This window comes from Moschus berezovskii, chromosome 27, assembly GCF_049115385.1.
Source record: "Moschus berezovskii isolate FMDL1 chromosome 27, NW_MosBer_1.0, whole genome shotgun sequence".
In the NCBI taxonomy this organism is placed as follows: Eukaryota; Metazoa; Chordata; class Mammalia; order Artiodactyla; family Moschidae; genus Moschus; species Moschus berezovskii.
This window is the reverse complement of record NC_142486.1, coordinates 2,738,014-2,751,380: the sequence shown is the minus strand read 5'-3', so window position 1 is coordinate 2,751,380 and position 13,367 is coordinate 2,738,014. Positions and strand designations below refer to the sequence as shown.

Here is a 13,367-nt window from a genome sequence, read left to right as displayed (position 1 = left end):
TTGGACCTGCTGTGGTTGGAACTGAGATGCTGCCCTGGGCTCTTCTCTCAACAATGAAATGGAAGAAAATGTCCAAATGAAGAGCTATGAGGGGTGCCCGATAGACGCTCTGAGAATTCACTGCCACCTCCCTCACTATGGGGGCTGTGGGGGGGCTTGCCTTCCCACCCGCCTGCAATCGTAAAGGAGTCCAGCTGTGTTTCCTGCAGGGGAGTGGAGAAGGGGCCTTCCGGCAAGCAGAGCTCCTCCTCTTCCAGAGCCCCCCACCCCGGGGCCCCCTGCTCGCCCCCCTGCACACAGGCTCCAACCAGCCTCCTCGCACATGGCAGGGCCAGGGCCCAGCCAGCCTCCTGCTTCTCTGAAGCCCGCTGATCCCAAAGCGACTGCACCCACGTAGGTGGTTTGACTGTCAAGGGCTTACTACTCAGATGCCCTGAGGTGGCACTGGTTTCAAGTATTTCCGTCTGTGGTGAGACCACACGCTTCAGTCTTTCCTGGGAGAACATGGTCACAGTCGCTAACTACTGGATTCCCAAATCTGCTCTTCAGGCCTCTGCTGCCTCGAGGTGAGCGGGTCCTGACTGAGCCCGGCGTTGCAACCCTGGACCTGCCTTCACGCTCCAGTCACGGCCGTCACCACCTACCCGTCCCCCGAGCCGAAGTTTGCGGAGTCACCCGGAGAATCCCTTCTACCCACCTCCACGCCCGGGCCCCACCAGACCCCGGTTCTCTGCAACACATCTCTGGTCTCCCCCAGGACTAGCCCTGCATCTGGGGTACAGGCTATCATGATTATCCGCCTTCTCCCCACACTTTGTCTCTAGTCCATCACCACAAAACCTCCAGATAGAGCTTTGAAACCACTCGAGCCACAGCCCTACGGGAAATCCTTCCATGGTCCTGAATGCCTAGATGGCTCCGTTGAGACTGAGCCGTTGAGACTCCTCTGGTCAGCTCCCAGCTCATTTCCCTAGGGTCACCCGCACCCCATAGACTACATGAAGCTAAGCTGGACATGACGGTGGCCCAAACCTCTTTGATGACTAAGGGGTCTTGATGAGACCCTTGGAGAAGGGACTCACTGTCTTCATGTGTCCGTATGAGCTGTGGCGTGCTCGGGGGCCCATCCCCGGGGGTGGTGAAGCACAGAACTGACGTGAAGTAAGCGGTAAACTTCTTCAGGTTGGTGATGTACCCGTGATGGACTCCGTGGAAATCTGGAGCAATGGTGACGACAGTGAGAGCTTCGGGGACATTGTCCGGCCAAGCCAGAAGCTGGGATGGAACGGGATATAAAAAGAGACTTAATTTCATGCTTTCACCCTCAAATCTGCACCAAAAAATTTTTATTTTGCGATAATATGTCTTCGAAGAAAGCAAAATCATGATCAAGAAATTTACTACAGTCTACATTTTATAATCTCAGTGAAAAATATGGATTTTAAAAGATATCTCACAGACTACTTGAGTACAAATATGTGTATTTATGGGCTTCCCAGGTGGCGCAGTGGTAAAGACTCCACCTGCCAATGTGGGAGATGCAGGAGACGTGACTTTGATCCCTGGGCCAGGAAGACCCCCTGGAGGAGGAAAGGACAATGCACTCCAGCGTTTTTTGCCTGGAGAATCCCATGGACAGAAGAGCCTGGTGGGCTACAGTCCCCGGGGTCACAGAGTTGGACAGGACTGACTGAGCAGATGCATATTTCTATACACATTTTATACACGTGTATATAAAAAATCTACTTTAACTCACACTGGGAAAAAAGACACTTCTCAAACTTTCACCTTCTCTTCACTTAAACGTGTTACAGAACATATATATTTAACATTAAGAAGTAAAGATGACATTGCTTGTTATTTGAATGGATCAGTACAATGAAGCATCAATACAAATATTTTTATGGATGGGCACCTACTCTGACTCAAAAAGAAGTCCTAAGTTCAATGGGAACAATGTTAATTATCTGTAATTTATCTCATGCTGGTTTTCTAAAAATGGATTTGGGGAGACTGATTATGAAAGTGAAAGTGTTAGTTGCTCAGTCCTGTCCGACTCTTTACGACCCCACGGACTATGGCCCTTCAGGTTCCTCTGTCCATGGGATTTCCCAGGCAAGAATACTGGAGTGGGTTGCCATTTCCTTCTCTGGGGATCTTCCTGACCCAAGGATCAAACCTGAGTCTCCTGCATTGCAGGCAGATTCTTTACCACCTGAGTCACCAGAAATACAGTATATATACACATTCCAAAAGAAGTTATTTTAATGTTTTGGCAACATTTTGTATGAGTGTGACTTTTAATTCCTCTGACACCAAACATTTCTAGGGCTAACTAGGTCTGAAAATTGACACATCACAGGACAAGGAGTGTATTTATGTAGAATAAGCTGACAACCAAGCCACGGAATGAGCGCCCCGATCTTGCCAGTAAGATCTTCACTGATCAGTATGATTTCAAAGAAACTTCTGACTGTTCAAAGAAACTTCTTGTCCTGAAAAGACAGGACAAATTTCCAACTATGCCTGTCTTTCTAGTGAAAAACAAGTGTTTTAGTAAGCTGACTCCAAATTGGGGGGGGAGGGGCGGGAATGAACTGTGTTCTGAGGAAATAACACTCTCTGAATCTGAAACTGTCAAGTTTTTGAGCAAACTAAGAGGAACCTTTGAGTTGACCTGCTACCGCAGAAGATACATGAACATATTACACTACAGGTAAAATGAAGGTGGACTCCCTGCCCCAACCAGGAGATGGTTATCTGAAAGGAAAGGAGAGCTGTGCTTCTGGAAACTGCGTGCAGGCACAGCTCTGAAGGTCAGAGGCTGGAGCTCAGACACGGCACAGGGCAGGCAGGAGTAGGCTTGTCTCTGTTCAGTCCAGGTGGGGGCCCCGAGTCAGCGGGTCTCGGTTCTACACACAGAATTTGCCCTGAAGCAGGAAGGGGCACCTACTCATCGTTACTTGGTAAAACCTCACTCTGGTATGTCCCATGCCCTTTGTTCCGAGTCTGCGCTCCTCAGAGAGGCCCCCGTTTCGGGAGGAAGCGGTTCGTACATGTGCTGATTCCAATCCGCCAGGACGGGTCTCCCACACGTCATTTTCAATGGACGGCCTCTCTCATAACGCCGCCCAGTCCTAGCTGAACCATCCTTTTTTTCTTTCTTTTCTTTTGTTTTTTTTGGCTGTGCGGGATCTTAGTTCCCCACCCAGGGACTGAACCTACACCCTTGGCAGTGAAAGCACAGAGTGCAAACCACTGGACCACCAGGGAATTCCCAAAACCATCCTCCCGACAACCAGTTATTAGACTTTATGAGTCAGTATGGCAGGTGATAAGATCGTGGATGAAAGGAGACCCCGCCAAGGTCAACATGTCTATAACTGGATGCCGTGGGTTCCTCGCGAAATGAGGTACGGGGGGTCCCTCCCTGATCATAAGACCGAGCCGACGCCGAGACAGCCCCCTCCCTGGCTGTGGCCCCAGGCGTACCTTGTATCCCTGGTTGATGCCGTTGATGAACTGCTGAGGTGGAGGGTTCCACAGGAATTGGATGGTGGTGGAGTTCACAGCTTCCACCTGCACGTTCTGCGGGGGCGCGGTCGGCACTGCTCCAGGGCGGCGGGGGCAGCAGGACGCCGGCAGGAGGCACGGGTTGGGGGTGGGGAGAGAAGAGACCCTGAGCTGCCACTCACGACTCACCGGCATGCTCATCGCTGCGAACCTGGTTGTGGAAGCTAATCATGACCTTACAACAAGAAAGAGCTGGGCTACTCCTCACTTTCTGTTAGAGAATTCTTAAAGGCACAGGCAGAAGAGTGGACCAGGTCATCTCAACCCACCGTGAGCCTTTCCTAGGCACCCCAAGATAGAAAGCAAACAAAAGCTTTCTCTGATTTTTTTTCAGTTAGCTAGTATTTGAGATCAAGGCAAGGTTTGATCTAGGCCTCTGCATCCCCTGTTACATATCATTCTGTTTTCAAGCCCAGTTATCCTTTATATATTTAAAAAAGTCCCTTTTCATGTGTACTTACTTATCCATTCAGAGGCTAAATTTCTCTTTGTCTGCCGTAGATACCACCATTAAAAAAATTTCCACTTTCCATTTCTTTTATTGAAAAGCTATTGAGCCCAATTACGTGCCTGCCCAGAGGCCTCCAAGGAAGTCACATTCCTGGGGAGCTGCTCACTTTCAACTTGAATTGTCACGGCAGCTCCCTTTGGTGTACACACAGGCAGAGCCTCTGTGCCAGGGGCGTGCGGAAGGCCTCAGACGGGGACACCGCATGAGGGCTGGGAGAAGGGCAGACCTTCGAGGGCGGAAAGGCCTAGAGAAAAGTGTTCGCATCGGGGAAAAGGGAGTCAGCAAAGGAAAGCGATTAGTGAGTGAGTGGTCAGAGAATAAAGAAGCCTGGTGAGTGGTGAGAGGATAATGAGCGTGGCTGGGCATGGGGTGCTAGGGGAGAGAGGGGCTGAGAAAGTGCACGGGTCACTGTGGGGATGGCCCCAGACGCCGGACGCAGAGGTTGAGAGCGTGCACGGAGGGCAGTGGGAAATCAGCGGGCTTCTGGAAACGGCAGAGACGGGAGAGGCCGGCCTCTGCAGAGGGGGCAGGCCGGCTGACTGTGCCGTACAACTTTCTGTGGGACACATGGGAAGGTCCTGGTTCTTTAGGAGCTTGTTTCAAAGGAAAGACAGCGGATCCCAGAGGATCCTTTGGCTCCAGGAACAGAAAAAGAGACATGTGTCTCTTGGCACAGAACACGTGAGGATTCAGTTTGGTCCTGTTAAAAATCACTGCAGCTTTCATTACACTCTTCTTCAGAATCTCACGTCATCCGGCAGAGATGAGAAAGACACACCGTATCCCAGCCGTCCGCTCCAGAGTCCACGTCTGCCATCCGCTCCTGTCTCCTCCGTCCGCTCTCTCTGGGCCCTCCCTGCATACGGTACCAGGAAGACTGTCCTACTCGCTTCCCATTCAGTGCCATCCTGAAGGGCTGGACTGAAAACGGCCACAGGCCTTACTGAGCCGAGTGTGCAGGCAGTTGGGAAGCACGGCACACCCAGCAAACGTGAGGAGAAGCTGGACAAACGGTAAAGTCTTACCCTTCTGTGAGCCCACAAGGAAGCTGAGGCCACAGGGCCACTGTGGGGCCACTGTGGCCGAAATACGAGAAAAGAGGGACACTCCCCCGCCTTTTAAAACATAGCTCAAAAGTAAAAGAATGGGAAAAAATACTTGAAAACACCAATTAAAATAAACCTGCTGTCATTACATTAATATCAAAGTAAATATCCTACCAAGCAATAAAACCGATGATAAGGAAGCACATGCCATGATGATGTCGTGGTCTGTCCATCAAGAAGACCCAACAATCCTGAAAGTGGATGCAACAGAGCTTCAAGGTACAGAAGGCAAAAGTGACAAAACTGAAGGAAAACTAGACAAAACTACTGGGGTAGGTGGAGACTTCAACACCCCATCAAAAAAAAAAAAAAAAAAAAAAAGGCAGACCAGGCACATCAGCAAGGATCTTCGAGGCCAGAACAACACCACACAGAATCTGATCCACATGATATTTACTTAGAAATCTACTCAAGAGCAACAGACTACACATTCTTTTCAAGCACATGGGGAACTTAACCGAGATGGACATATTTGAAATATACATGTCATACGAATCAAATCTAAACAAGTTAAAAATAACTGAAATCACAAAGGGTGTCTTTTATGACTCAACAGAATCAAGTTTGAAATTAACAACAGAAAGATATGTGGAGAGTTCCCAAAAACTTGTAAATTAAGGAACACGCTTCAGAGTAACCCATAAGTTAAAGATGAAACCACCTGGAAAATTAGAAAGCATTTTTAGTTTAATAAGACGGGAAAAACACAACATACCAAAATTTGGGGATTAAGTGCTGGATCATAGAAAAAGCAAGAGTTCCAGAAAAACATCTACTTCTGTTTTATTGACTATGCCAAAGCCTTTGACTGTGTGGATCACAACAAAATGTGGAAAATTCTTCAAGAGATAGGAATACCAGAACACCTGACCTGCCTCCTGAGAAACCTGTATGCAGGTTAAGAAGCAACAGTTAGAACTAGACATGAAACAACGGACTAGTTCCAAATTGGGAAAAGAGTACGCCAAGGCTGTATCTTGTCACCCTGCTTATTTAACTTCTATGCAGAGTACATCATGAGGAATGCTGGGCTGGAAGAAGTACAAGCTGGAATCAAGATTGCCGGGAGAAATATCAACAACCTCAGATACGCAGATGACAACACCCTTATGGCAGAAAGCGAAGAAGAACTAAAGAGCCTCTTGATGAAAGTGAAAGAGGACAGTGAAAAGGTTGGCTTGAAGCTCAACATTCAAAAAACTAAGATCATGGCATCTGGTCCCATCACTTCATGGCAAATAGATGGGGAAACAATGGAAACAGTAAGAGATTTTATTTTTTTGGGTTTCAAATTCACTGCAGATGGTGACTGCAGCAATGAAATTAAAAGATGCTTGCTCCTTGGAAGAAAAGCTATGACCAACCTAGACAGCATAGTAAAAAGCAGAGACGTTACTTTGCCTACAAAGGTCTGTCTAGTCAAGGCTATGGTTTTTCCAGTAGTCACGTATGGATGTGAGAGTTGGACTAGAAAGAAAGCTGAGCGTCAAAGGATTGATGCTTTTGAACTGTGGTGTTGGAGAAGACTCTTGAGAGTCTCTTGGACTGCCGGGAGATCCAACCAGTCCATTCTAAAGGAAATCAGTCCTGAATAGTTATTGGAAGGACTGATGCTGAAGCTGAAGCTCCAACACTTTGACCACGTGATGTGAGGAACTGACTCACTGGAAAAGACCCTGATGCTGGGAAACATTGAAGGTGGGAGGAGAAGGGGACGACAGGGGATGAGATGGTGGGATGGCATCACCGACTCAACGGACATGAGTTTTATTAAACTCCGGGAGTTGGTGATGGACAGGGAAGCCTGGCTTGCTGCAGTCCATGGGCTCGCAAAGAGTCGGACACGACTGAGCAACTGAACTGAACTGAATAAATAGCCTTTAGATGTTTATAATGTAATCTAAACTTTAAGAACCTATAAGAGTAAATTTAAAAAGAAGGAAAATAGTGAAGAAAAAGAGCAGAAATCAATGAAATAAAAATAAACAATAATAGAAAAAAAAACGAATCCAAAAGCTGTTCTTTTAAAAATCAATAAACTTCTAGCCAGACTGATAAAAAATAAATAGAAATTGCAAATTACCAACATCACCAATAACAGGAGATAGCTCTATAAACTCTACTGATGCTAGAAGAATAAAAGGACATTTTGAGTATCTTTATGCTCATTAATTCAACAACTTAGATGAAATGAACAAATGTCTTTAAAGAAACACACTTCCAATCTACTCAAGAAGAACTAGATGACCTGAGTAGTCAAATAGCTATCCAATATTTGAATACAAAATGAAACACTTCCAAAAGAGAAAACTCTTAAGCATATAAGGTTCAATGGTTAATTTTACAAAGCATTTGAAGAAGGAAATAAAAGACATTCTAAAGCATTAAGCTGACACCAAAATCAGAAAAAGGTGCTGAACATAAAAAGAAAGAAAAGTAAACTACAGGCTTGAGAACGTAGATGCAAAAATCCTTAATAAAATATTAGAAAAATCAAATTAAGAAATATGTAAAAATCACAATTTATCCTAATTCAAGTAGGGTTTATCTTACAAACACAAGGTTGGTTCAACATTTGAACATTCATCAGGATAATTTGCCATTATCAATAGAATTTAGAAAACATGATCATCTTAATCGACTTAGAAAAATCATTTGACAAAATTGAACCTCCGATAGTGATTAAAGGAAAAGTGAAAGTTGCTCAGTCAAGTCCAACTCTTTGCGACCCCATGGAATTCTCCAGGTCAGAATACTGGAGTGGGTAGTCTTTCCCTTCTCCAGGGGATCTTCCCAACCTAGGGATCGAAGCCAGGTCTCCTGCATTGTAGGCGGATTCTTTACCAGCTGAGCCATAAGAGAAGCCCAAGAATACTGGAGTGGGTAGCCTATCCCTTCTCCAGTGGATCTTCCTGACCCAGGAATCGAACCAGGGTCTCATGCATTGCAGGTGGATTCTTTCCCAACTGAGCTATCAGATTAAAGGAAAAAAAAAAAAAACAACTCTCAAAGTAGGAACTAAAAGGAACTTACTAAACTTGCTAAGCATACAAGCTGCATGCTAAATCAGTTCGGTCGTGCCTGACTCTTTGCGACCCCGTGGCCTGTAGCCTGCCAGAGTCCTTTGTTCACGGGGTTCTCCAGGCACGAATACTGGGTGGGTCACTCCTTCAGGGGATCTTCCCAACCCAGGGATCGAACCTGCATCTCTGAATGTTGCCCGCATGGACAGGCAGGTTCTTTACACTAATGCCACCTGGGAAGCCCAAACTTGCTAACAGGCATCTGCAAAACACCTGCAACTGACATTTTACTTAAGACAAAAGACGGGATGCCTTCCCCTAAGACGAGGAACAAGCAAAGGTGTCTCTCTTACCGCTCCTACTCTGGAAGGCCAAGCTGGAGCAGTAATGCAGGGAAAGGAGACAACAGACATACAGATTGAAAAGGAAAACAAAGCCAAAAACACCTCGCTATTCACTGACAATACTACTGTCCATGTAGGAAATTCCCGTGTTTGCTTAGAACCGAGATTAGCAAGATCACAGGATACAAGATCAAAATATTTTGAAACACAAGTGATGGAGAACTAGAAACTGAAATTAAGAATTCAGTATCAGTTACATGGCAGTTAAAACATGAAATAGGTATAAATTTAACAAACTATAGGCAAGAATCTGTATGCTGAAAATTGATGAAAGAAATAGAAAACTCTTGAGAGTCACTTGAACAGCAAGGAAGGAGATCAAACCAGTCAATGAAGGAAATCAACTCTGAATATTCATTAGAAGGACTGGTGCTGAAGCTGAAGCTCCAATACTTTGGTCACCTGATGTGAACAGCTGACTCACTGGAAGAGACCCTGATGCTGGGAAAGCCTGAGGGCAGGAGGAGAGGGGACGACAGAGGATGTTTAGGTGGCATCACCGACTCAGGGGACATGAGTTTGAGTGAACTCTGGGGGACAGTGAAGGGCAGAGGAGACTGGCATGTTGCAGTCCACAGCGTCGCCAAGAGCTGAGCAACTGAACAACAGCAGCAGCAAACTGGAAACATCTCCAGGGGCCTGCAGTTGCTGGAGAGGAAAACCAAGCTGGCCCGTCCACGGGATGGGCCGCTGCTCACAGTGAAAGCGGAGGAGCCGCTCACTCACGGACGGCCTTGGTGCCAGACGTGGGGACGGGCCAGACTCAACTGGCTACACGGCACGCTGGGTTTTCCCGTTTTTATGACTCCTGTAAAAGGGAAAGCTAGAGGAGAGGAAGCAAGAACAGTGCCGAGGGCTGGGGGTGGGGGCAGCGCTCTACTCTCAAGCTAAGTGAGTTACACCTCAGTAAACTGACTTTAAAAAGGCTGCAGAAACCTTGATGCCTTTTCTCATGCAGCGGTGGTGTCTGAGGCAAGTGGTGTTTGAGGCACTTCAGTGCAGACTCTTGACTGTTCTGGCCAAGAGAATACAACCCAGGCCTTAATAAACTAGCGGCTTCCACGCCTTATCTCTAGAACCATCCTTTCTGGAAGTCCTGAGAGGAGAAAGGAGTCTGTTGTCCCTGCGGCCACCATGCTGGACTAGCTGGGTGTGGTGCCTGGAGGGCAGCCCTAGGGTGCTCGGCCTGATGGCCTTCCGGTCAAGGCACCCACACTCGAGGGAACCCCTCTCCCCTCTCCTGACCCTCAGCCGCCAGCCCAAGTTACTGCCCCTCCGGATCCCATTCCCAGCCCTAAAAACCATGAGATATGGTACCACGGTGCTGCTTGCAAGCTCCAGGCTTATTCTGCGGCAATGGGTCACCCGGACAATCTCCCCTGTGTAAGAGAGGAGGGAAGGGGGTGGGAGGGGAAATAGGAGGGAAAAGGGATGAAAGAATATGAAGAGCAGTTGGGAAAGAACTGAAAAGGGCCGTGACTTCTCAGAGAGCCCACGGCCTCATTCTTTGCAGGCTTAGTTCTGGGATTTCCTTTCCAATTACTGACTCTGAAGTTCCATAAAACTTTCCGGTCAAATGTGGGTATATCCTCTGAAGTAAGACCGCACCGATCGAACACTTTAAGAAAATGGCATTTTGCATAAACTAAATGAGCAACACTTCCTGCTGTTCCTTACTTTGCTCCGTGTCGCCTAACAGCCACGCTGAGAGGCCCGCTCACCATCAGGTCAGAGCCTCCCCGCCTGCCCCGCCCCGGGGCCCAGATACCAGTCCCGGCCTGGCTGACCCAGTTACGAAGGCAAGCTCCCTTCTCCGCACGTCAAAGCTCACAGTGCTCCTCAGCTCTCTCTGCTCTCAGATCCTTGAGCATCTCTTTCTGCTAATTACCGTCATCAGAAGTGACTCACAAATTTGTGGACAATGGGATTAAAAATTCCCTCAAGTGAGAAAAAGACCTACAGCCCATAAATCCTTCTTGACAGACCTTCAAAGAAAGAAGCTGCTACGGCAGAATGGTCTTAATTACCAAGGAGGGTTACGTAACCACAGCCTTCCGGGAAAGGCAGGGCTCAGCCCCTGAGGAGCCACTGCTCTGCAGGACGGTGGAGGCCCACGCGTCCACAGCTGAGCTTGGTCTGCGCGCAGAGGACCCTCCTGAGAAGCTGTGGCCTCCTGCTGCCTGAGTAAGGCCTCCACAGGTGTTCTCTCCCCAGATAATTAGCACCTGAAGTGCCATTCTTTCCAAGCCTCAAACTGCAGGCCATGAAGTGGTCTGGTGAAGTGACAGGGCTTATGTTTTTCTGAGATTTTCACTGCTCAAAAAAAAAAAAAAAATCCATTTTCACCAGATAATTCCCCCTAGACCCCAGTGAGAACACACGACCTAGATTCCCTGGACACTGTCTCAGTTTTCAGTCAGGGACAAGGAGCCCTGTGGGGAAGCCCCCAACTCTCTGGGGCACCTAACAGCCAGGTTATGTAAGAGGAGAACCACACGGCTGGCTTTAGACACAGAAGTCTTCCTTCGGGAACGTTTGCAAGGTGTTGATGACACAAAGGCCCTTCCCGGTTCCTGAGGATGGATTTCTTGGGGTGGCCAGTAGAGGGCAGAGTGGGGTACAGTGGTCCAGGCAGGGCGCCGCCACTGGGGTCCCCCGGGCCAGGAGATGCTGTCAGCTTTTCGTTGTAGTAAACCACTCTTGATGGCCACTCAAAAACATACAACTGTTGGAATTACATTTGAAAACTATACGTGTGCATTATATACATTGTTGAAGTGTGTGTGCCTAGTCACACCCAGCTCTTTGCGACCCCATGGACTGCAGCCCACCAGGCTCCTCTGTCTATAGGATTTTTCAGGCAAGAATACTGGAGTGGGTTGCCCCTTCCTCCTCCAGGGGATCTTCCCGACCCAGGGATCGACCCGGCGTCTCTTGCAGCTCCTACATTGGCAGGTGGATTTTTATTTTTTACCACTAAGTCACATGAGTATTTAAAAATAATAACTCACATGAGTAAATCAACTTATTAGAAAGGACTACAGGGTTTGACAGCTTCAAATAATTTACCTTTTGAAATATTCTGGATAAGATAGTATATAACATTGTTATGAATTTTTCACAATTTTAATCCTTAAATAAAAAGGAAAATATCAATATTGCTTACTGCATGCTTCTTATTTTTTCTGATTTTTTTAACCCGATTTATTAGAAAATTTTAAGAATTTGTTCAACCACAACTTTTTGAAAAGTTGATTTCTGAAGTTACTACATACGTATAGTCCGCTTTGCTGCTGCTGCTAAGTCACTTCAGTCGTGTCCGACTCTGTGTGACCCCATAGACGGAAGCCCACCAGGCTCCCCCATCCCTGGGATTCTCCAGGCAAGAACACTGGAGTGGGTTGCCATTTCCTTCTCCAATGTGTGAAAGTGAAAAGTGAAAGTGAAGTCGCTCAGTCGTGTCCGACCCTTAGCGACCCCACGGACTGCAGCCCACCAGGCTCCTCCATCCATGGGATTCTCCAGGCAAGAGTACTGGAGTGGCTTGCCATTGCCTTCTCCGATAGTCCGCTTCATTGTTCCTTATATTTAAACATGTGCTGCTACTGTTCAGCCGCCAAGTCATAAGCTCTTTGCGACCCCACACACTGCAGCACGCCAGGCTTCCCTGTCCCTCACCATCTCTCCGAGTCTGCCCAAGTGCATGTCCATCGCCTCGGTGACGCCATTCAGCCACCTTGTCGTCTGTTGCCCTCTTCTGACTCAATCTTCTCAGCATCACGGTCTTTTCCACGAGTCGGCTCTTTGCATCAGGGGGCCAAAGTACTGGCGCTTTAGATTCAGCATCGGTCCTTCCAAAGAGTATTCAGGGTTGATTTCCTTTAAGATGGACTGGTTTGATCTCCTGGCTTTCCGAGGGACTCTCAAGAGCCTTCTCCAGCACCCCGGTTTGAAAGCATCAACTCTTCAGTGCTCTGCCTTCTTTATCGTCCAGCTCTCACATCCGTATGTGACCACTGGAAAGACCGAGGCCTTGACCAGTCGGACCTTTGTCGGCGGCGATATCTCTGCTGTTGAACACACTATCGAGGTGTGCCATAACTTTCCTCATCAGACGGTGAACCTAACAGAACCCAACCTCCACAGCCCCACCTGCTTTTCACTTTGTGAGAGAAGTGGGATCAGATACCACTTTGAGAAAAGAATTCTTCTGCGGGATTGAAGCTGGTGCTGTGCATCAGGGCTCATCAACCTGCGATGGGAGTGATCCTGGTTTAACGATCCGGACTGGCTCTGTCACTGTGTCATCTGACATGCCGTCCATGTATCTTCCAACAGTATTATTCATGACGGAACTTTCCTGTCTTAATTTCAAACTGAAGTCTACCAGCTGTCTAAGAGTTTCTGTAAGAGTTTGTGAACAAAGTGTTATTATTATCATCGTTGCTGAGGTTTTTAGTGAATGGGTCTCACTTTGAAGGTCTGCTGAAGGAAAAGCTATTGGCACAAAAATGGCCATTAACTGACACTCTGTAGCAGCTGACTGGACTCCACAGAGAAGTCCCCAGACCATCTATGCTCACGTGTACGAGTGACATACAATCAGCTTTATAATTCTAAAGGAATCAGTGTTTGAACTCGAAAGAAAAATTATTAAGATGGGCAGCAGTATATGTGTTCAGTTCAGTTTCAGTTCAGTTGCTCAGTCGTGTCCGACTATCTGCGACCCCATGAATCACAGCACGCCAGG

The 13,367-nt window shown here is 47.5% G+C and overlaps 1 protein-coding gene across 5 annotated transcripts in view; it reads right to left on the bottom strand.

The window, feature by feature from the left end:
• Positions 1-13,367, bottom strand: part of SDK1 (sidekick cell adhesion molecule 1) — a 728,747-nt gene that overhangs the window by 115,228 nt on the left and 600,152 nt on the right. For all 5 annotated transcript variants that reach the window (XM_055410401.2, XM_055410402.2, XM_055410400.2 and 2 more), the window contains exons 18-19: positions 3,493-3,608; positions 1,083-1,275 (exon numbers count right to left, since the gene is read on the bottom strand). In XM_055410401.2, the coding sequence (XP_055266376.2) occupies positions 1,083-1,275; positions 3,493-3,608 (309 nt within the window). The remainder of the gene's footprint in view (positions 1-1,082; positions 1,276-3,492; positions 3,609-13,367) is intronic.